The sequence below is a fragment of the Argopecten irradians genome, chromosome 14, assembly GCF_041381155.1.
Source record: "Argopecten irradians isolate NY chromosome 14, Ai_NY, whole genome shotgun sequence".
NCBI lineage: Eukaryota > Metazoa > Mollusca > Bivalvia > Pectinida > Pectinidae > Argopecten > Argopecten irradians.
Window position 1 is genome coordinate 24,400,256 of NC_091147.1, and position 25,744 is coordinate 24,425,999.

The 25,744-nt window shown below is 34.4% G+C and overlaps 1 protein-coding gene across 1 annotated transcript; it reads left to right on the forward strand.

Moving 5' to 3' along the window:
- On the forward strand, positions 1-24,076 carry LOC138307725 (uncharacterized). The gene is made up of 18 exons (XM_069248578.1): positions 1-56; positions 1,214-1,268; positions 3,180-3,325; positions 3,687-3,817; positions 10,060-10,189; positions 11,429-11,497; positions 12,141-12,256; positions 13,605-13,686; positions 14,064-14,231; positions 17,046-17,132; positions 18,231-18,325; positions 19,344-19,445; positions 19,641-19,701; positions 20,535-20,639; positions 21,191-21,255; positions 21,639-21,710; positions 22,608-22,777; positions 23,079-24,076. Exons 2-18 carry the CDS (start codon positions 1,214-1,216, stop codon positions 23,300-23,302), a joined length of 1,878 nt encoding a protein of 625 aa, XP_069104679.1. The 5' UTR covers positions 1-56; the 3' UTR covers positions 23,303-24,076.
- The last annotated feature ends 1,668 nt before the right edge of the window (positions 24,077-25,744 follow it).

Genomic DNA, 25,744 nt, shown 5'->3' on the forward strand with positions numbered 1-25,744 from the left:
CAGTATCACAATCTAAGTTGCTGACGATAGAGTGAGCGGTACTCTGGCTTTTGAAGGTAAAGTTTTTACCATTAAAACTTTGTAGTTATTTTGCTGAAAAATACACCTTAGATTAAAGATAAAAATATTTGTCAATGTATTCTTCAAAATTAAGAAAATAATCTGTCAATTTATTCGTTCGAATTCAAATAAAATATGTTGTTAATGTAATCTTTAAGGTTAAATTTAAGATCGTGACTTTACATACTTTATCATAAATTATCATAAAATATCATTTTATCTAGTGCTATTTATTATATTTACTCTAAAGGGATATTTGAATTATAGTAAACACGTTTATCTCGAACACGCTTATAACGAACTCATGGTTATAACGCAGTAATGTTCATTTCTCGTCAATTTTCATGTAAAATGTCTGTAATAATTGTATAATGAACTACGGTAATATCGAAATGATTAAGTTGGTCCCTAAAGGTTCGTAACAATAATCAACTCTGCAACATTGTTATCTCCATTATTTGTCATGATTTGTTGTAATCGTTGAATTGTTCGTGTTAAGATATTAGTTTTGCTATTTCTAACATTATTTTTTCTAAGTGAATTATCATGTCAAAGTAAAATTAGTCCATTTCTTACTGCATATTGTACTGAATATATCTACTCATTACGCATAATGAAAAGTATTCAGCAAAATATGCAACAAGAATAGGACTAAAACGTGGGTCGCAAATTCACTCGGCAATTTTACTTTGACAGGATAATTTACTTTGGACAAATAATGTGTGTTCATTTTTGCTTTAATTTGAAAAAAAAAACATTTATCTTGAGAAAATAAAATATAAATCTATTATAAATGAATTCCCCGGACGGACAAATAGTTAAGTATTTCTCTAGTTAACTGGATTGGTCACTGGACTCTAAGTATGATTATAAAATTAAATTATCTCCCCCGAGTTTAAAATCTGAAGAAAGAAACAGACATATCGCAGAGACAAAACAAGTCTTATTTTAGTGATATTTTCAATATTGTAATGATTCTATTTCATTTCCCCCATCCTATTTTTATTTTTCTGGTTATTTATAATGATAAAATGGTGTATGTACATCTACTGGCAATTTTTATTGTAACCTTTAAATTATATTTGAGAATATCGTATCCGATATTTGCACCGTAACGTACTGAGATGTAACCAAATGTTATCCATGTTTTTAGATGATGATCTGCGCTGTGATGTTTGGCCTCGTTACCTTGGCGACAGCTGTGACAGGTAATTAAATATATTGGATATATTTGTACCATATTTCTTTCTGTTTATCATATGAAATTTCAACACTAACGTATACAAATTATATAAATGAAGGTATTATGCGTATGAATAGTGAAGAGGTTAAGTGATCATTTGATATCCTTAGATAACCTTAACGTTCTAGCAGAGACATTAGAGAGGTTGGCAACTTTTTTTGCGATCGGTAGATGTACATGTACCTCGGTATGAACTTATGGATATTTCAATATTCTCTTTAACAGTTACACATAGGACGACAATTTTGATATGTACTTTAAAAAGAGTAATGATTTTCAGATGGTGTGGTTTCTGCAAGAACAATGGTGTTTCGACAGAATGTTATGTTAATAAAAGTTAATGCACTTTCGGTTTTAAATGTATGCTTTTCGAAAAAAAACCCATATATAATAACCCGTTTTCAATATGTGCGAATCATATTTTAACATCTCATTCGGTAGAACCTGGTCACATCAATCACACTGTGTATAATGTTTAAACGTTACTTTTATATAGAAATCCCAACATAAACTAATACACTTAAAAGCAAAACAGGATAATACCTATAAACTGGAGGTCCATATACAATAAGCAAATACAATGAAGAAATTTCAAACCTCTATGTACATGTATACGTATTTCTGTTCTACAGCATTTTAGATCCATTGACAAAATGTGTCTGACTGGTTTATTTGCCGAATCATGAGCCAGGCCCTAAGATCATGAAAATGTCTAAAGTGACTAAAAATTTTACTTTCCCATTCAAAAATGGCGTAACTGTTTGCAACGTCATCTGTCATTGGCTAGATCTAAACGTATTGCTGTTTTAGACCTTGGGACCAGTAAAACAAATCCATAATGTTAACTGCAATACTTGGACATTTTAGCTTTTATGCGCTATTGCTGATTTTTGTACACTGTGATTGGTATCTCAGACATAGACGCGTTATGCGTAAGACACGCATTATCGACTTGAAGCTGCCGAGAATGCTTAGCCATGACTGGGCAAAAAAAGTGGACATACTTTTTGTTTTCTTCGGTAATCTCTTGAGAACCATATGGTCTGATGAATTAAGCTATTAACGTCATAGAAATGGACAAACAAATAAGTATGATAACTTATAGATATTAATTACAAAACAATTTATGCACTGTATAATAATTTTTTATGCGTTATGCATGTTTAGATGTAAACATACCTGCAGAAGTCACTTTACAATTACTAACAACCCTGTAGAAATGTGAAGTGAAATTGTAGCCCACAATTTGACTTCATTGTTTGACCGTTTGCACACTTTTTTCTTCACTGAACATGTAAATAGAATGAGTTTTGACTGTACTACCAAAATTTTATTGTAAAATTAACATCTTTCCATTGTAATTATTGCAATAATATATCAAAAGCTTTTTTTTTATTCGTGAGTGTGAAAATTACGACATGTATAACATTAACCGCTGGGACATAGTGTCTCAAAATTAATTTACATGAGCAGTTTGACGCATAAATACTTACTTTCGGTATCACAAATGGCTTTATCTTCTTTACTTCTATTTTAAGAACAACGTGTAAGTATTTCGCTGTAGCTTTCATTTGATATGAAAAAGAAACACTTTGATACGGTATTTATTTCAAAACTGACTCTAACTGATCATGATCCTTATTACACCTTGCGAAATACTGAAAACGTACTTATTATCATGCAATATTATTTCAGCGTAAAAATACTTGAAGATGTCAGCATTCAAAATAATTGATATACTTAGAACATACATGCAATACAATATGCACTATGCTATTTGATCAATCACAATTTATCACCCCTTTGAAAGTCACGTTGGGATATTCTTTAAATAACATGTTTTTAGACCATAGTGAAACATTTTCTGCTTTTTCAGGTCAGTACAGCACCGTCACCAGTTTGGAGAAGGAGTTCTGGATGTGGAAAATGGAAGACTCCCCGGCTTACGCCACAAACCTAGATTACTACGACTTTAATGACAGGCTGCGATCATACAATACCTCAATTTTCGGTAAAAGAAAGGTATAATATTTAAAAAAAATGAATTTACCTGCATTTGTGATTTGTAATTTTCATATATGCATTTGCGATCTGAAGTTTTCTTTACTATATCATTGATTGTTATTAAATCCTCTATGTTTTTTTTATCATGCATAAGGGATGTGTAATGTGGTCGGGTGGAGTGTGCTGATCATTGTCTTTGGTAGTATATTTCAGTGAGATTGCACTACGAAAAGACAAGATTATAACGAGACAATACAAATATGTCGCATATATTTTGATTTAAAGATGTCAATTTTAACCAATGTAAATAACCGGCTATACGGCATTATGAAAGTAACAAACGGAAAACTATTTATTGTGGCTTTACATTTCTGTTCAGGGCGACATCGAAGCATTTAACACTAGATTGGAAGCAGTATCCACAGAAGGCTTCACTGCAAAACAAAAGGCTGATTACGACATCCTATCTGACACGTTGAACACTTATATAGACGGGCACCAGTGGGCACTGTAAGTAAGACGACCCATACATCTTATATACAGGGGCACCAGTGGGCACTGTAAGTAAGACGACCCATACATCTTATATACAGGGGCATCAGTGGGCACTGTAAGTAAGACGACCCATACATCTTATATAGAGGGGCATCAGTGGGCACTGTAAGTAAGACGACCCATACATCTTATATACAGGGGCACCAGTGGGCACTGTAAGTAAGACGACCCATACATCTTATATAGAGGGACATCAGTGGGCACTGTAAGTAAGACGACCCATACATCTTATATAGAGGGGCATCAGTGGGCACTGTAAGTAAGACGACCCATACATATTATATAGAGGGGCATCAGTGGGCACTGTAAGTAAGACGACCCATACATCTTATATACAGGGGCATCAGTGGGCACTGTAAGTAAGACGACCCATACATCTTATATACAGGGGCATCAGTGGGCACTGTAAGTAAGACGACCCATACATCTTATATACAGGGGCATCAGTGGGCACTGTAAGTAAGACGACCCATACATCTTATATACAGGGGCATCAGTGGGCACTGTAAGTAAGACGACACATACATCTTATATACAGGGGCATCAGTGGGCACTGTAAGTAAGACGACCCATACATCTTATATACTGGGGCATCAGTGGGCACTGTAAGTAAGACGACCCATACATCTTATATACAGGGGCATCAGTGGGCACTGTAAGTAAGACGACCCATACATCTTATATACTGGGGCACCAGTGGGCACTGTAAGTAAGACGACCCATACATCTTATATACAGGGGCATCAGTGGGCACTGTAAGTAAGACGACCCATACATCTTATATACAGGGGCATCAGTTGGCACTGTAAGTAAGACAACCCATACATATTATATACAGGGGCATCAGTGGGCACTGTAAGTAAGACGACCCATACATCTTATATACAGGGGCATCAGTGGGCACTGTAAGTAAGACGACCCATACATCTTATATACAGGGGCATCAGTGGGCACTGTAAGTAAGACGACCCATACATCTTATATACAGGGCATCAGTGGGCACTGTAAGTAAGACGACCCATACATCTATTATATACAGGGGCATCAGTGGGCACTGTAAGTAAGACGACCCATACATTTTATATACAGGGGCATCAGTGGGCACTGTAAGTAAGACGACCCATACATCTTATATACGGGGCATCAGTGGGCACTGTAAGTAAGACGACCCATACATCTTATATACTAGAGGGGCATCAGTGGGCACTGTAAGTAAGACAACCCATACATCTTATATAGAGGGCATCAGTGGGCACTGTAAGTAAGACAACCCATACATCTTATATAGAGGGCATCAGTGGGCACTGTAAGTAAGACGACACATACATCTTATATACAGGGGCATCAGTGGGCACTGTAAGTAAGACGACCCATACATCTTATATACTGGGGCATCAGTGGGCACTGTAAGTAAGACGACCCATACATCTTATATACAGGGGCATCAGTGGGCACTGTAAGTAAGACGACACATACATCTTATATACAGGGGCATCAGTGGGCACTGTAAGTAAGACGACCCATACATCTTATATACTGGGGCATCAGTTGGCACTGTAAGTAAGACAACCCATACATCTTATATACAGGGGCATCATTGGACACTGTAAGTAAGACGGCACATACATCTTATATACAGGGGCACCAGGGGGCACTGTAAGTAAGACAACGCATACATCTTATATACAGGGGCATCAGTGGGCACTGTAAGTAAGACGACCCATACATCTTATATAAAGGGGCATCAGTGGGCACTGTAAGTAAGACAACGCATACATCTTATATACAGGGGCATCAGTGGGCACTGTAAGTAAGACGACCCATACATATTATATAGAGGGGCATCATTGGGCACTGTAAGTAAGACGACCCATACATCTTATATACATGGCATCAGTGGGTACTGTAAGTAAGACGACCCATACATCTTATATACAGGGGCATCAGTGGGCACTGTAAGTAAGCAACCCATACATCATATTTAGAGGGCATCAGTGGGCACTGTAAGTAAGACGACCCATAAATCTTATATAGAGGGGCATCAGTGGGCACTGTAAGTAAGACGACCCATACATCTTATATACGCGGGCATCAGTGGGCACTGTAAGTAAGACGACCCATACATCTTATATACAGGGGCATAAGTTGGCACTGTAAGTAAGACGGCACATACATCTTATATACAGGGGCACCAGGGGGCACTGTAAGTAAGACAACGCATACATCTTATATACAAGGTCATCAGTGGGCACTGTAAGACAACCCATACATCTTATATACAGGGGCATCAGTGGGCACTGTAAGGGGCACAGTAAGTAAGACGGCCCATACATATTATATAGAGGGGCATCAGTGGGAACTGTAAGTAAGACGACTCATTCATCTTATATACAGGGGCACCAGGGGGCACTGTAAGTAAGACAACGCATACATCTTATATACAGTGGCATCAGTGGGCACTGTAAGTAAGACAACCCATACATCTTATATACAGGGGCATCAGTAGGCACTGTAAGGAAGACAACCCATACATCTTATATACAGGGGCATCAGTGGGCACTGTAAGTAAGATAACCCATACATCTTATATACAGGGGCATCAGTGGGCACTGTAAGTAAGACGACCCATACATCTTATATAGAGGGCATCAGTGGACACTGTGAGTAAGACGACCCATACATCTTATATACAGGGGCATCAGTGGGCACTGTAAGTAAGACAACCCATACATCTTATATATAGGGGCATCAGTGGACACTGTAAGTAGGACAACCCATACATCTTATATAGACGGGCACCAGGGGGCACTGTAAGTAAGATAACCCATACATCTTATATACAGGGGCATCAGTAGGCACTGTAAGTAAGATAACCCATACATCTTATATACAGGGGCATCAGTGGGCACTGTAAGTAAGACAACCCATACATCTTATATACAGGGGCATCAGTGGGCATTTTGAGTAAGATAACCCATACATCTTATATACAGGGGCAACAGTGGGCACTGTAAGTAAGACGATCCATACATCTTATAAACAGGGCACCAGTGGGCACTGTAAGTAAGACGACCCACACATCTTATATACAGGGGCATCAGTGGGCACTGTAAGTAAGACGACACATACATCTTATATACAGGGGCATCAGTGGGCACTGTAAGTAAGACGACCCATACATCTTATATACAGGGGCATCAGTGGGCACTGTAAGTAAGACGACCCAAACATCTTATATACAGGGGCACCAGTGGGCACTGTAAGTAAGACGACCCATACATTTTATATACAGGGGCACCAGTGGGCACTGTAAGGGGCACAGTAAGTAAGACGACCCATACATCTTATATATAGGGGCACCAGTGGGCACTGTAAGTAAGACGAACCATACATCTAATATACAGGGGCCCCAGTGGGTACTGTAAGTAAGACGAACCATACATCTAATATACAGGGGCCCTAGTTGGCACTGTAAGTAAGACGAACCATACATCGTATATACAGGGGCACCAGCTGGCACTGTAAGTAAGACAACCCATACATCTTATATACAGGGGCATCAGTGGGCACTGTAAGAAAGACGACCCATACATCTTATATATAGGGGCACCAGTGGGCACTGTAATTAAGCGACCCATACATTTGATATACAGGGGCACCAGTGGGCACTGTAAGTAAGACGACCCATACATCTTATATACAGGGGCATCAGTTGGCACTGTAATTAAGCGACCCATACATCTTATATACAGAGGCACCAGTGGGCACTGTAAGTAAGACGACCCATACATCTTATATACAGGGGCATCAGTTGGCACTGTAATTAAGCGACCCATACATCTTATATACAGAGGCACCAGTGGGCACTGTAAGTAAGACAACCCATACATCTTATATACTGGGGCATCAGTGGGCACTGTAAGTAAGACGACCCATACATTTTATATACAGGGGCATCAGTGGGTACTGTAAGTTAAACAATCCATGCATATTATATACAGGGGCACCAGGTTGCATTGTAAGTAAAACCAACTATCATCAACGACGCAAGTCATTTATGCTAGGTTTATCTTAACATCGGGTACTAATTTATACTGATATTGTTTTTACTTAAAAACTCTAAAAATCTCACATTTCCACTTTTATTTGCTAATGTTTTCAAACGAACATTTTAACGGTGATTTGAATTTAAACCACGTGTTTACTATAGCAGAACATATCTGTGGTGGTTAAATTTTAATTTTAATGAAATCCGCGAATTCTAAATACCAGCGAAACATTCAGAAATTATTTCATGTAGATAAGAGCATTAATCAAAATAATTCTAATTTCTAATATAGAAACCAGGGTAATTTTGACATTGCAGATTTAAAATTCTAACGGCTGAGTTTGAATCATTTACATATATACTTCATATGCTGTATGGAAATTACTACCATGAATATTCTGCATGGTCTAAGACAAGTAGTAAAACACTTAACTGAATTAAAATTTGACCTCCTCTGTTATACGTGATTTATGGTTTTATAAGTCAAGCATTATAAATGGTATATAAATCATTAATAACTCTTCATATATCACTGATATTAACTATACTCTCGAAACAGATGTATACAAACTTCACTTCAATACAATACATATAAAGTGTCCTTAAGGGTATTTTTCTGTTGTCAGTACAAAGAGGTTACGTTTGCATATACTTTTATATCATGAGCACATAGAATAGTGACGTAGCAACAAATATTGCTACGTCACCGTTATTGTAGGTTCATTTACGGATTATGATTAAGTTACATAAGTAATGTAAACGTTGTTATATTTGCGAGTTTTTTATTTCACGTTTTTTGTATATAAAGATTTTGTGACATTACTGTAATGGATATGGATATTAATAATTTGCAACATAGTTTCAAATTGACACAAAATATCATGTTCGGGGAAACTTGTGTGTTTAAAAGACCTTTTGCGTAATTAAGGTAAACTTACCCTCGCTTTCATATTTATTTTATAATTAAAAGTATGTTTTAAAAAAGGTCGATTTCCACAAATAACAGAATAACATATTAATTATATATTATTATTATTATTATTTCTCCAAAAGACTGTAACCGGAAGTTTTAAGGTGTTATGGTCATTTTGGTGGAAGAGGTTGGTTATTTCCTTGTGAGGAAGACACTGAAGAGGAAGACTTAGAGCCGTATATCCAGTTCTACTTGTTTTATTCACCTTCTTTTGGTATATCATTATTACAGTTGGGATTTATCTTGCACTTCCTTCCTCATCACCACTACCTGGAGAATTATAACTCTGTATCCATTCCGTCTATGTCACTCTGTCATTCTGACCTGATGTTCTGATCTGATGTTCTGACCTGTTCTCCCTGACCTGATATTCTGATCTGATGTACTGACCTGTTCTCCCTGACCTGATGTTCTGACCTGTTCTCCCTGACCTGATATTCTGATCTGATGTACTGACCTGTTCTCCCTGACCTGATGTACTGACCTGTTCTCCCTGACCTGATGTTCTGATCTGATGTTCTGACCTGTTCTCCCTGACCTGATATTCTGCTCTCTTCTCTCTGACTCTACGAACGAACAATGTGTTAGAACTGTTGTTAGAGATAAATCGATAGAACAATGACCCCCCCCCCCCGCCATCACATAACATGTCACATAACATGTAATGCTGATTGTCATATAGATTATATGCTCGTTAATTTATTGCCGCTCGTATATGGTTTGGTGTATCTAACTATAGTTGAAATGTTTTATATGATAAACGCTTCCTTATACTTATTGCAGACTTCAATAGACGGTAAACGTACATATAGTACTCTTGTTATAACGCGCGATTCGCACGAGAAAACTGTACTGAAATGATTATGACTGCGCTAATTTGATTTTCTGAATATCGTTTATAAAGCCATGATGAAGGTCGCTGCGCTAACCTGTCCAAATTGCTTTTGCTTAAAACATACCGTTATATTAATCTCTCGAAAACCCATATTGAGTTTGGCCTTGGATGACGTTAAGACATGCGTACAATGTATAAAGGATATTTTTTCATGGAAAACAACGCAACGTTTTCTCACGCACAAAGTAATGACGTCACAATCAATACCTGCCAGCAAAGGGGAATAAATCTGTTATATACAAAAACGGAACATCAATGATTTTGTTGTATTTTTTATACAGGTATACTGCTATAAATCCAGTGAGCTTCCTAGAAGGGATCCATTTATATTACCCGGCTGTAATGGCATCCACCAATACTCGGGGAGACTTTGAGAATTGTATTGCACGACTTAAAAGAATGCCAAATCTGGTAGGTGAATAAAAAAATTAATATCCATTGCATGAACACGAGTATAGCTATAGTGATAATTAAATAAGTATTATAGACCAACTTATTTAAAACAAGTTATCCAATATTAACTTCTGGGATTTTACATTGATCGCAAAATACATGTATACAAAAGTTAAACTCATGAAGCTTTACATAAAGAAGCAAATAAAAAGAAAAACAATGGAAGAAAGAAGTAAAGAAAGCAAGAAAAGAAAGAACTAAAGACAATATTTTCATAAAAAGATAAAGTCTAATAGTGTTGGAGCCCATCTAAGGAATCCCTTAACCTGAAAATTCCCCATAGGAAAGCATTACAGAATTTTAACCCGAGTGTATGATTTTAGCTAATCACAGAAGCCTCATGTTGACTTTAAGTACACCTGGGTTGGGATACCACTGTCCATCTGACACGTGACTGTCATACAGAGATTATGTTTTTAAATTTAAAAGTCTGGTGTTTAGTTACTCGCATTTGCTCTAAGCAATGCATATTGATCAGATAAGATTCATTTTACTTAAATCATTAAACTATGTGAAGGAAGTGATTAATTCACCTCGATATACCTGTAAGCGAAATCGACATAAGTAAAAGTATATATTATACATTTAGAGCATTTTGATGAGGTCGATACACGGTTGTATCGGCCAAAGAAAAGTGAGAAAGTTTGATAAGTGACAAAAAATCCAGAAAAATAATAATATGTAAAATAGCGAAAGAGAGCTAGGTATGACTAAGCTTTTGTCTTCTTAAGTCGGCAAATCATGGATATTACTCGGCAACTTCGATGTGACGAATCTGAGATACCAAACCGAAGTGGGTAAAGGACGATTTACCGTCGATTTAGTCTGACCTCAAGGTGTGTATGACTGGTGTGATTACTGCAACGTCACAAATACCGTATGGTGGAATAATTGGCGGTAAATCGTACATTGCCCACATCGTTTTGATATCTCGAAACCCCTACATTGAGACACTCGTCATATTTCGGTAGATTTCATACCTTGGCGGAATGCGGAATCAGCCGATAGTAGCCGAATGTATTACTGATATCCATATAAGATGTTGCGCTGTATGTTTTCGGCTAATGCTATGTAGCATACATTTTAAATAGAAAACGTTTAACAAATGCTCTTTAAGATTTATTTCAGAACTATAGATGACTTTTTCTTGATATAATGTGAAAATAATATTCTGTTTCTGATTTCGATTTGTTACAGATCCAAGAAGTTATAGATTCCATGGCCCTATCGATTACTTTGAACAGAACACTACACAGACATTCCATTGTATGTATATAAACATGGTCATGTTTCTGTTATAAAAAAGTATTGCATTGACATATCTATTAATTAATTTTTTTATAGATAATAAAAAAAAGAGAAAAAAACCGCTAGGTCTTGCAATTAATTGCTTAGTGACAAAGGTTGGGTCGTACATTCACGACAAAACATGACATCAGCCATATATCATTGTTATCACAAAACAATGTTTTTGTTCGTGGCAAAATGTCATCTTTAAGAGGCAAACTGTAGTCCTATTTGTAGGAGTTAGGTTATTGGAAACACGTTATTTTGTACATGTAACATACGCCTTATCAAATATTACTGAAAGATAATTTTTTCCATTTGACAAATTTTGGAAAAGTTATTGCTAAACCTCAAATTATGAGTATTTTCTAACACGACTTAGAACTTTTAGATCACGTCATAGTGAGATACTGCATAATATTCGTTTTAAGTGATAAAACAAACAATCATTATGACGTATAAATCAAAATGCGTTGTTTTAATTAAAGTGGATTAATACAGACCATGACATCTATAATGATATACATTTAATATCACACCAGATTGATATTTCTTAATACACACCTTTGACTCTGTCCCGGTACAGAATGGCCAACTAACTCAAACTTGTATGTTTTTGTAGGAAACTGTTCCAGCACAAATTGCACGGATGCTTGTTAATGACACAGAGGATTCCTATTTCTATAACGCTTTCAAGGAGCCACTGAACGCAACGGGACACATCACAGAGACAGATAAGTATGTCAAATTGCATTGTTAAAGTGAACAGTCGGGCAAGGATGTCTAAAGTCGGTAAAAATGTTGTGAATGTATCCAGTATAATTTCTTATGAAATGGAAAAATAAAATCTCTCGTCAAAATCTGTCTGTGTACGAAGAAATTAATTTAAAGTATGGAAATTCTAAAACGTCCTCCCGGCTCACTATGTCCATGGTTACATTTCCACTCAGTCTCGCTTTCAATGCTTTCAATTTTTCTTTACTTTAATGGTCAGAACTGGGAAACTAAGCAGAACTTGACCGTCGTATTAATATGTGAGAACTTTTGGAAGGCCAATGAACGCATTTAGACTGGTTTTCTTTGCCCGACTATTCACTTCAAGTTGCAACTCTTATAATTTTCACCATCACAAACCGTCATGCAGTGTGTGAAAATATGGATGCCTTTATATGATGTTTCAGATCCATAAAAACACCAGTATACTAGAGAAATAGTGCTAAATGTCGCATGAAATATCACACGTTTTGAAAGACCGTATAAGTTTTAGCATTTCTAACATTCATATAATTACTGTGAAAGCGCATATATTTGTAGTGATATTATGTTAGCGCTTTTCGCACTGAAAAATGCTGCGTTTGAATATACGTGCGTTAGTCGTATTTTCTTTATGTCGTATATTTTAAATCTTATTGTGATTGGGCTGTTTTGTCCTTGCGAATGTTGCATATGTTCAAGTTGCATGTGCGCCCAAAATTTGAACGCGCAAAAACATGTACCTTTACGATATTATTAATTATAAACATCAGACAAGGAGACTAATTCATATACCACGTGATACCCGATAACGTTTGTGGGGGACTAATATTTCCAGGGGTGATGGAATGTAACTATTTGTAATCTTCTCGCTGAAATGACGTTAGGGCGGATATCATCTTTAGACGTCATTCCATTACCAATAGAAACAATAGTCCCGTACATACGTTATCGGGAATCACATGGTACGCGAATTATTTCCATTTATTCTGCATTATTGGCAAGATAATATAATGTTTTGAAGTAAGTTTTTAGCTGTCATATAGTACGTGGCGTTTTAAACAAGGGTTGGTTTCCTTGAAGTCATTGATAATAATTCAAGGAATATCATGACACAACATATGGAGAACAAATTCTCAATCTAAGAGGCTCAAATTTTGATTGTCGGGTTCTATACCACTTGCAGGAAAAAAGTTTTCGAAATTTTTACCACCAAAGAGCTTTTTTATGTTTTTTTAACTTCACCGCTTTGTATTAAAACAATTACAGTGAAACTAAAACCTCCTGCATGTTATCAGCTTAAAACTGTTACAGTATGTAACATGTATTACAGACAAGATTTACGAACCAGAGGAGCGGCAGCTGTTCAAGGAGTCATTCAAGCATACAGCGATTTGAAAGACTATATTGAAAATGTAAGTTAAAGCATTGAGCTAACTTTTATCTAACTAGTATTGTCATATTACTGTGTTTACAAAATGTGTTTGATTTTCTATGCAAAAAAAATTATATGTGCCGTAATTTTCATTTTCACAAATCAAGTTGAGCTTTATATATAATACCATGTTATTCATCTCCAAAAGTTTCCGACATTTTGAGAATTACAGTGTTTTAACTTTACAGATAGTACTTATGAAAGATTTACTGCCAAAAAACATTAAATTGGATATACACTCAACAATTTTACTTTGATAGGACAATTTACTTGAAAAAATGTGTTTAGTTTCTAACTTGTTCTTGTAAAAAGACCGTTACTTACATTTTTTGCACATGGATATTCTGTTTTCGGCAGGTTTACATGAATAACACCAGACCCGAAACAGGGGTAAACACCCTAGACAATGGTGAAGAATTCTATAAGGCTTGTCTTAAGTGGCACTTGTCAGTGGATATGACGCCAGAGGAAGTTCACAATCTGGGTCTGCAAGAAGTGGAGAGGATCTACCAAAACATGTTAAATGTAGGCTAACAATCTATGATAATTCATGTGTTTTTGTGTTGTTGCTGTGTGATTGTCATAAGTAAAACGTATACATATGAAAACACATAATGTTCAAAATAAAATTGATTGATTGACGAGGTTTATGCTCTTCGCTTTGTAACAAGTTTATTGCCTTCGAACATCCTAATTTTAGTTTTACGAATATTTCTTATTTTAAAAATTTCCATCATTTCACTATTTACTGCCGTTGAGCTGTGAACGACAAAAGTACTATACTACAGTAGCGAATTCCATTGTATTGAATGAAGTGACATAACAAGATAGTCGCGTCCCACTCACCCTCAGGTGGCGATGATTGGCTGAACTTGAAGTAGGCGGAGTTAAAATTGATTGAAGTCTCATTTGCTGAAGATCAAATTGCAGCTGAACGTTGTGGCTAAATGTCTAACCCGCCTACCTTTAGCGGCTATAAAACACATTTCTAACACATTTTAATAAAAAACGGCTACAACCGCTGTAAAGAGCGATAATTTTCTTTTTAAAATCATCCTACACATCTTTACAAAGTCCCGTCACTAATAATTACCATTTGAAATATTTCTCTAGATTTTTGACAATCACCTAATTAAAATTCATAGTGTCTCCTGCTAGTAAAATATGCACGAGCGAGGCCAAAGCTATGATTAAACGTATTGATCATAAACCTTAGTGGTAACATGTGTGATGCAACTTATCTGCTTGTAGAATGGATAATTTGAAATAAACTTGATTTCATTTACCTAAAACATAAATCTTTTGACCAATTTAGTAGCTCTAGACCTTCGTTGACAAAAAATCTATTTCCTTTTAACAGTAATTAATTATATTTGTCATGATCATGCAGATTCCTTTTATTCACAAAATGATATGTCACAAAACATAATTTTCGGCAATATCTAGAACTTATAAAAATATCAAAATATCATAGCGAGTATAGCCCTGGATATTGATTCATGTCGATATTTCCTAATTGTGTTTAAATCATCATATTTCTTGTTTTATTTTTTTATATTATATTTGGAGATGGTAACATGCTGGCATTTTATAAAAGTTTCCATTTTTTCAGGTAAATGTTCGCTCCTTATCCGATCTAAATACTATTTAAAAAAGTTAATTATTTTCAAAACCAAACGATATCAAATCCACCTAGATTTAAAAATTGTGTTGTTATTTGTATTATTGTTAAAACTAAGTTCTTTACCATAAAAGGTTTTTTTTTTTACTTCAATTATACATTCGCTATCACTAAAATTCATTTAGCAATTATTGTATCGGTTTATAAGAGAAATCATTACGGTTTTTCGTATACGAATCTGCTTTTCATTTTTAAAATTCCTAGTTTATTAGATCATGACGGGCTTCAAGGTACCTAATTATAAGCTACATATATCTTTTTTGCATCTAATACATACATTGTAATTCAGACCAGTTTTTTTTACAGAAATCCTAATGGTTCGTAAATTTATATACATGTCAAATTTGAGAGGTATTAACATTTAAACAAACCCCGCGTCTTGGTTTTCCTTGTTGTCACAAACATTCGCCTACAATTTATAATTAGATAATAAAGGCCTATGCATATCACAAAAATATAACCTTTCAGAATGATAGGCAAAATATACCAAAATACAAGAGATGTAAGATGAAGATTTGTACATGTACGTAAAGTACTACGAGTCGTAAATTACATGTGTGTGTATCTCCAAACTCGGATTGCATACAAGGTAGATTTTATGTATAGATCATGAGTTTCCTGACAACCCCAAATTCATAATGTTGATAATGAAAACTAAGCCGGGTATTAATTAATAAAGAAAATAACACCAACGATAATTTGATTAAAGTGAATTGTCGGGCAAAGAAAACCAGTCTAAATGCGTTCATTGGCCTTCCAAAAGTTCTCACATATTAATACGACGGCTTGCGTTTCCTAGTTCTGACCATCAAAGTAAAGGAAAGTTGAAAGCATTGAAAGGGAGGCTGCGTGGAAATGTAACCACGGAAATAGTCAGCCGGGAGGACGTTTTAGGATTCCTATACTTTGAATTAATTTCTTCGTACGTAGACAGATTTTGGCGAGAGATTTTATTTTTCAATTTCATTAGAAATACTGGATACATTCACACCATTTTTACCGACTTTAGCCATCCTAGCCCGACTGTTCACTTTAATCTTATAACATTGTAATTGTATATGCTAACATATCGTCGGTCCTCTCTGATACAAGTATACATATACATATGAAGTCCCCGTCCATATTCGGCACAAACACCAAATTGTAACTTCCAAACCCACGTGCCCTTCAAGTAATATTTGGCCCCGCCCACTTCGAAACGAACCATCAATGGCCAATGAGAAAACGTTTTGATTCCCGACGCCGCGGAGTACTTGTCTTTGATCATGTTCTATTGATACTTGTCGTAATTGTATTAAACTTTCGGCGTTAACAGATAAGGTTCAATGGCAGTAAGCTTTACAGAAGTTCAAGGAAGTGCAAAATATGTAACATATTTTCTTTCATACAATGTACTCACACGTGAAATACTGGCTGACTTAGGGCAACACACTCATGTCGCCTGAAGCTGCCTTGGGCATGGCTATCCATTGCAGATGATAAGTTTGAAGAACTGCCTTCCACATCTTTTATGATTTCCTATAGAAAATTTTACATGAAGGAATATTCATAAAACTGCGTTATTAGGTTATATTTTTACCTGGGACAGGTGAGACAGACAGAAACAAACAAAACTTTTTATTGTTATATTTCTTAATTACTCATTTCTCTTTGGACAGGTGATGCAACGACAGCAGTTTGATGGGACTGTTAAGGAGTATTATGCTTCGTTAAACAACGACTCACGATTCATTTATGATGATGCGGTAAATATAAGGGTATACTATGCTCAACAAATTAAGTGAATGGTCAAAAGTTGAGTGTTGTACATTTAAAATCAAAGAATTTGAACATATGCTTTAATAACTTATTACCAACATAACTTTATACATCTAATAAGAATATATAATGATTCCTACAAAACTACAGGCATGCAACAAGGCACACACATTATTTCAAAGTGAAAGCATGCGCACATATGTAGATTAGAGCATACCCATAGTACCTACAGCAAGACTTGCCGGTTATTCACTGAAGTTGTATTGTCACTTGGATTGGTTTTTATTATTAAAAGCGCAATAACTGTAAAAGCCAATCATTTTAACACGTCTCACAATTACTGTCCTTTTCAGCTACGAAATCGTATAGTGTGGGTACGTTTACTGGGCCGGGTGTACTGTTTACATGAACTGACCTTCACCTTTCCACTCACGTGTAAATAATGGTCGATTAAACTCTTTAAACAGTTATAGGATATACACATTTTTTTCGCTTCATAGATTTCTTGATTTTATGACCCCTCAAAGACGAGACTCTTAACTTACATTGCTGAGTATGCATCTTTTAAAATTGATTTTTTAAAAAGTACGACACATATATGCCAAGTAACCGATTTCATTTTATGCGTTTAATCTATATTATATTCAGATACAACGCTTATGACTACCGTTTGATATCGTCTACCTAAATTCAACAAATTCTCTCATACCTCATTTTCCCATGTACAGGTGAAGGTTTCGCTTTATACTATATATTGCACTCTGGCTGGCTAAAGCTATATTACACGACTACACTTTCCTGCCAAATTTTAAGAGCCATTTTCAGAAACAAGACTTGCAGTTGGCATTTTATAACTTATTACTGCAGAATTGTCAAAAAACGGGATAATATTGCAATAAAATTGCAACAAAAGGTTGTATGCGGCAAACGCAATTTTCCTGTTTGAAGAAAACCCTATATATAGGCTGATGTCTAACCTCTTTGTCATTGTCTTTGTAATTGAAAATGCAATGATAAGTTTTCCATTTTATGATCAAACATTGACTTTTGTTTTATATAAAATTGCCTCCATGGTTTTTTTATAGGACCGAATTATCCAGGAATATGAGAGCATTATCCATGAGCGGATTGAACCAAAACTTCCGGAATATTTCAAGAACATTCCAGATATTCCGATAGTGTAAGTCACAGATTTCTAACCCATGTGGTCGGGCCAAAATAGTTTCAGAGTGATGATAGCTCTAAAGTTTCAACATTTGAACAGGAAGACTATTCTGGTATTTCAGAGTTGCTTCCCTTCGTTCGCCTACGACAGACGGTATGAAATAAAATCAAGTGACTCTGATAGGTCAGAATGCAGATAGACTACATTGTTGGGTAATATTTAAAACCAGTAATTGATTTGCGTATCAAGTTTGTCTTAAACATTTAAGAATCTGAACAAAAATAAATAGATTATTTTTTGCAGATAGGAACATATTAAAGATAGTAATAAACAATATATAAAATCAGATCTATTACACCTAAACCTTAAATAGTGAATTGATGTTTTTGAAGACTTCGCCATTGGTCCTGACTGTGTATACAGAGAACAACCAAGTAAATAATTTTACATAGACCACAGTGTTAAACATTGTTAAAGTTTTGTACTGTATTATTAAAACAAAGGAATATTAGTTAGCTATTGTGTTCTATAATTAAAGTCTAGGTTCTCATATAACACTAGATACAAAAAATGTTTGGTCCTTCTGCTCAAACTCCAACCAGGGTAGCTACATTGAAATCAGACGCATTTTGCACTAAAAAATCCTGAAAATCTATATTTTTACCTATTCATTATCAAAATTGATATTTTGAACCTATATCTCAATATGAATTTCCAAATTCATATTTGGTTATTTAGAAATAATTACCTGTCAGAAAACATTTTTACTTTTGAAATTCATAATTAACCAGCCAATCAGCGGCCGGGTTAAAATTCTATCTTGGGCTCAACCTTGTATACACAGGGGCCATTTCGAAGGTCTTTTTTAGTTGGTTGTTCCCTACACTGAGTATTTGCTATTATGTTTACAGGGTACAGAGTTTACATTTGTTTGGTATCAACTGGACTGGATACCGAAGTTTGTCTGGTATTGTTTCAATAAAGATGTTTTTGATATCACGTCGATACAACCTTTTCTTTGATATGTCTACAGGGTAGATAAGCTGTCTTATGATGGTCCTGGAGGAGAGTATGATCCAGCCACAGAAGGCAGTCCGGGAATTTTCTACGTTAATTTATTTAGACCTAAAGAGAAGTACAGAATTTTTATGTTCAGTATTATTGTCAGATTTCTGTTATAATAAAAACATAAGATAATCCCAAAAAATGCCTTGATGAAACGTTAATAGCAAATTGTATTAAATTAATTTGTAGATACAGACTTTTAGTGTATATAGTGCAATTCTCTATTAAGAGAACAATCATAATGTTATTCATTGTTATGTTTCAGTCCCACATATGAATTCATGAGTCTGGCTTTACATGAGGTCAGCCCCGGTCATCATCTCCAGGTAAGGTCGATTATGTATACCATATACATATTTGTGGGGACATTTTGTTGTGGTTTTTTGCTTTTAATGATTCGATGACTACGTTCTGCCGTTTTAATAGTTACTGACAGACGACAAGTTCTCGCTGAGTATCAATTCTCGCCATCACATGTGTACATCACTGAGTCTACTTAAAAATGATTATATGAATAGAATATACCTTGATGATTTAATCTAGTTTCAATTGTATTCAACACTTCATTAACTTGACGCTGTCATAAAAATGTAAACATAATTACCGTTTGTAACAATGACTCTGAACGAAATGAATTTCATTGGATTAAAGAAATAAGGAATAATATCAATAATTCGTCTAGCATATACAAGCAAATTGTATGCATGTTAATTTCAGTTGGACAACGTCCATTTTTGGTCAGTTATTTGACCTGAAATTGGACTGAAAGTTGACCAATAGCTTTCTTGATACAAATTTCACAAAAACATTTCATTTTATTTCACATAAAGGAGTTGTTCAGGTAAATATGCCTTGAACATTTTTCCTGGAAAATTGACCGCAGTCACCTCTCTTTCAAACGAATTTAAGGTCAAGCTCTACTAAAAACAATATACACGTACATAATTACATTATTTTGTCTTACGAAATTAATGAATTAGCTAATTTGTTTTGTCCTATCGCGAGCTCACTGCCCTATTCAAACATCACCAAAGGTCAATAATTCTTTGTGAATCCTATATTTAACATATCATGAATCATTGATGGAAAATCGCGTATTTATAATTTTTATAAGAAGCAATATATATTTATTTGATTACTTATTGTGTTGTTTTTGTAGCATATTGTCGGTCTCAGGGCCAACTTGCCTGATTTCCGAAGCAAACCCGAATATTCTTTTTATGAACCTCCATTCTACTTTCCATATTATACAGCGTACGTCGAGGTAAGACCCTCAATAGTTTTGATAAAAAAATATCACAATAATGGGATATGGAGATATCTCATCCCGAGTTAAAAAAATGACTTGTCAACTCAAAGCTCATATCTTCCACAATGGTTGACATATCCCTGTCCATTTGACAGATCCGTTATTGATTCCTTTTTCTCCCATACTTAATCGATAAAATATAAAATTTCAATTGCTTCCCAGCTTTTTTAATCGTGTCAGTTTTCAAGAACCTGATGATTATACGTATCAAATAGAATTACACTTCTACTAAGCATGGCGTTAAGCTTTCGAGTCTTATGTCATTTTTTTTTTAATTTTTATTGACCTACAACACACTAACCGTATCAGTAAATACCACCAAAGGAACAAAGAAATAATTGTCGTTATATACAAGTGATCTTTATATATAGTAAACTGTGTAGAAATTTACCATTTTTGACCCTTGAAGCGGTCTTATCAAGGAAAATTCCTTTATACAAAGGTGTTCGCTTTGACAGATATGAGTATAATTGAATATTATAATATAAAGGTTGTTATCGATACAGGGATGGGCTCTGTACGCTGAATACCTCGGTGAAGAGATGGGTCTGTATAAAGACGATTATGAGCTGTAAGTTATACATAATGAAAACGTTTTGATATATCGCTTAATCATACATATATTGTTTACACGTGTAGTTTGTTGCTCGAATGACAGACTATAGTTACTTCATAACCATTTTTTTCGAGTTTAAATTTTCAAAAGATAACAGGTTACAGGTGCGTTGTCTGCTGTTTGTTTGATAATTGATTCAAAGATTTTTAAAACCAGAAAGAAAATGTAGCATATCTTTCCATATATCTGATTGTATTCTTCTTGGCAAAACAGTATATTTCGGATTTTATTTTCTACAAAAAATGCTATTTGTGTTTGGCCAGAAAATAGGCAAAACGTTGTCTGAATATAACATACACATTGCTTTTATTCATGAAATAACGAAGCATTTTTGGCAGGATGGGGCGATACAGTGCGGAGATGTTACGGGCATGTCGACTAGTAGTAGATACCGGACTTCATTATTATAAGTAAGTTTTCAGAGTATACGAAATCTCAAATGATACTTACAACGTAATGCCTCAGATCCATAGCCTTAATGGCGTATCATAAACGCACAGTGTATGCATATACATGCATGGAAAATAATACCATGAATACAAGCATGAGCTAGAACTCCAAAGAATAACAAGATATTTTGAAGACAAAATTAGTTTTACATATAATTATACGTTGTTGGTTTTTTTTTTAATTTTCGGTAAACCACTTTAAACTTGGACTAAGATATTCTACATTTTTCCTAACGTAACATATAGTGGAGATATTTCGCGGGATATGGGAATGTTTGCGAGATATCGATCCGAAAATTTTTCGATTGAATCATATATATCCTGAATATCAGATCGCAAAAATTGAACACCACTAAGATATATTTTTTTGATTATTTGTTAATTATTGTACACGGTGATAAGATTTATGTCATCTAATGCAATTATTTACAACGAATTAGTTATATTTATATTTACTTGTCACTTCTACTATATACACTAACCAAGCCAAATTAAAGTCAATGAGGGTATACATGTCACCAAACACGTGACCAATATGACGTCACTAATTTTGACATGGGAACGTCAACTGATGACCGTCAAAATGGCTGTTCCATTTTGATGAACAGTTTTCCTAGTCTAACAAAAGCAATGTAAGACATCTCTAGAATGAATTAATGAACGAATGTAATTAACATGAAGATTGTCTTCAAAGCTCTGGCATCTATATTATCTATAAATAACATAGGAAGAAAGTTAAAAGCTTAAAAACAATTACACGTTCATGTTCAGTTTATCTATTGCTCATATTGGTCGACTTCGCATCTCACATTTTGGAATGATATAGTTTATGATTTGGATGATTTGATCACTTTGTAGTTGGGAACAGCAAACGGCTATAGAGTACATGCTGAACTATACTGCATTATCCCGTGAAGCGGTCACTATCGAGGTCAATCGGTACATTACTTGGCCGGGACAAGCATGCGGGTACAAAGTGGGAGAAATTCGTATCAGAGAGCTCAGGTCTAAGGCGGAAACGGAACTGGGTATGAAATAATTGAAACTATAATTTATCCTAAACCGGATTAAAGCCACAGGACCAGGTGGTCTTTATACATAGGTGACTGCTATAACAGGTTTTATTAAAACAACAATAGTTAAGAATTTAATAATGAAGATACATTGAAAACTAGCAATGATAATTCTCTGACACAGATAATATAAGTAAAAGCCTCTTTTGTCTAATAAAACTATCCTAATGATTATAATCAGTGTAATTTGCTTATAAACATTTTCAATTTCAGTTTTAAACTCAGATCAATTCCACTCTATTTCATGTTTCCCCAGGTTCGTTATTTAACCTGAAAGACTTCCATTCTGTACTCATCACGAATGGCCCTATGCCTCTGAGCGTACTGGAAACGACGGTCGACGATTGGATAACCAATACCAGGAACTCCGCTCCGTCACCAACATCAGCAGCTGCAACCGTTAGACAAAGGGGGATAATCCATGTGTTTGGTTTACTCAGTTGTGTTATATTTGTTTACAATATGAGAAAAACAAACTAGGAACCGTATTGAAATCATGAAAAAGTCACATATCTGTATACTATCAAAGTTCTTAGATAAAATAATTGATAAATTGTATAACGTGAACTTTATGTAACAATGCGAACATTTTTTTTTTATAAATGTGATTGTAACATCATCCACGCTACCCAGGAGTTTACTATCACTGTCATATAATCCACCTCGGAACTCTGTAATAGTAAAGCTTAAGGCTTTTCAGGAGAGAGATAAATTATAAATTTCCAAATTCATATCTGCGATCAAATGTAATATGTCATTAAATGCCTTTTCTTTAGGTCTTGTATTTGTAGATGTAACACAACCAATAACCAAAACTAAATATTGTCTGCATTGTTTTAATATTTCTATGAAAAGACAAATGATAATGTTTAATTGATATTATAATTTTGCATATATTCCACATATTGGTAGCTACTCTGCATTACTAGATAAGCATCATTATTATGTGATATGATATATTTGGTCAATAGTCTCAGAAGTACATTCAGAAGGGAAGTTTCAAAATTTCAGTCCGTTCTTCATAATGTCTTATTTTTTTATTGGTTAATAAATTTGCGCTGAATTAATTTTATAAGAACATATATGCTGAGTAATCTTCCATGAGAAATTCGTTTTAATGTATAATTCCATTAGGAAAAGATACCACAAAAAACAGTGCATTCTAACTTAGTTATTTACACATGTAGTTTACCCAAATGTGATGATTTTTAGATAAATCATTTTCAAAATATTATACGGAACGAAAAAAAACAACCCCCCTCAAAAAAAAAAAAAAAAAAAAAAATGAAAAAAATGGAAAAATAAAAAAAACATTATGTTGGCAGACTAATGAATCTGAAATTGTGAAATTTTAATTTAGATGGTTGACTATAATTTTCTATCAACTCTTAGAAAGAGACAATCTGGTAAAGCATGGACAATAGAAAAATGTATTTGGCAAAAATGCTATAAGCTGAGTCAAATAATATTTTTTTCATGTGAATCAAAATTTATTACATGTATTTGTAATTAATATGTAGTAGAAGGTATAATTGTGAGACGAGTACAACAATGGCAATATATACAAGCAAAGTATATATGATATATATATATGACAAATAGACAATATTTCAAAGTCACAATATACGTAACTAACATAATGCTTCTAAAATTGTTATGCCTCAAATATATATGAAGCAGAATTTTTAATTTACAATCTAAACTGACAATAATTATCATAAACAAAAAATAAGACGCCTAATAGCAACTGTGACATTTTTCATATGTCATATTTCTTACATATTGCTTATTTTCTCTATTTAAACATGAAAATTATGAAATTGTATAAAATTACGGAAAACAGCATCGTGCGACAACCCTGAAACACCATATTTTAAATAAAAGGAAATCAATAGCTGTATTGGATATTTTTGACAGATATGTGACCTAAATAAACTAAAAAAATGTTTGAACTTTCCTTAAATTATTTCAAACAGTCTAGACATTTATAAATCAAATAAATTTTAGGAGATATACCAATTTGGGCACCCAAACCTGCTGAATCACCGGAATGACCTGATGAGCTTCAAAGCTCTCAAATCATAAAACTAAAACTGAACGCTTCTATTTGTGGAAGGTTGAAAGGAAAATACGGATTCAAGTAAACGTTAGAAAATTGTAATAATTATCTTCAAAAAGTGTACCAATTTGGGTAGCGTCACGTTAGCTGCAAAAAGTTTAGTTAGAAAAAATACTTACAAAAAAAAAAAAAAAAAAAAAAAACCCACACACAACAAACAATTAGGATATGAATAACAACGGCCAATGATGATCAGTAATGTAAGTTACCCATACAAAAATAGATTGGATTAATTGTTTAATGATTATAGTAGAAAAGGGAAGAATAAGAGAAAGATTTATCAAAAGAGTTACATGTATAAACTGGTGGTATGAGTTCTAATTCGTACTTGATCAAAATATATTTATATTTTGTACATGGTCAGAAGATACTTAAATGTAGATGACACAAGGAAAATATGGTTTATTTTAATTAATATTTTTTTCAGAAATGTAAGCATACGTTCATTTGTATATTTAAAAAAAATCACATCTGTTGCCAGTGGTCGAAAAAAGACTTGTAAGCGCTTCTAGCTAAAATGTGATATGTTTTTGTTAAAAACTGGTCAGGTTAAGATCAGTTTAAGAAAATAACTCTGTATATATATATTGTGTATTATTGTCAATAAAATTCCATTATGTATGTTAAACTTTTTTTTTACTTTTATGAGTTTACCAAAATGAACTCTGGTTTATCGAAACTGAAGTTGAAATTATTTGTTATGATGCTTTTTCAGTACTTAATAACTTGATTAGACACTGAAACCTCTGAATACGATAGAAGTAAATTAAAAAGTAACCATTATCCTTACATTACATATTTAT

What these genes read in the sequence shown, in the direction of transcription:
- LOC138307725 (XM_069248578.1), top strand. Translation starts at nt 1,214, where the DNA reads ATGATGATCTGCGCTGTGATGTTTGGCCTCGTTACCTTGGCGACAGCT. An exon ending in TATAAAGACGATTATGAGCT is followed by an intron (nt 21,256 to 21,638) that starts GTAAGTTATACA and finishes CATTTTTGGCAG; the next exon opens with GATGGGGCGATACAGTGCGG. An exon ending in ACCGGACTTCATTATTATAA is followed by an intron (nt 21,711 to 22,607) that starts GTAAGTTTTCAG and finishes ATCACTTTGTAG; the next exon opens with TTGGGAACAGCAAACGGCTA.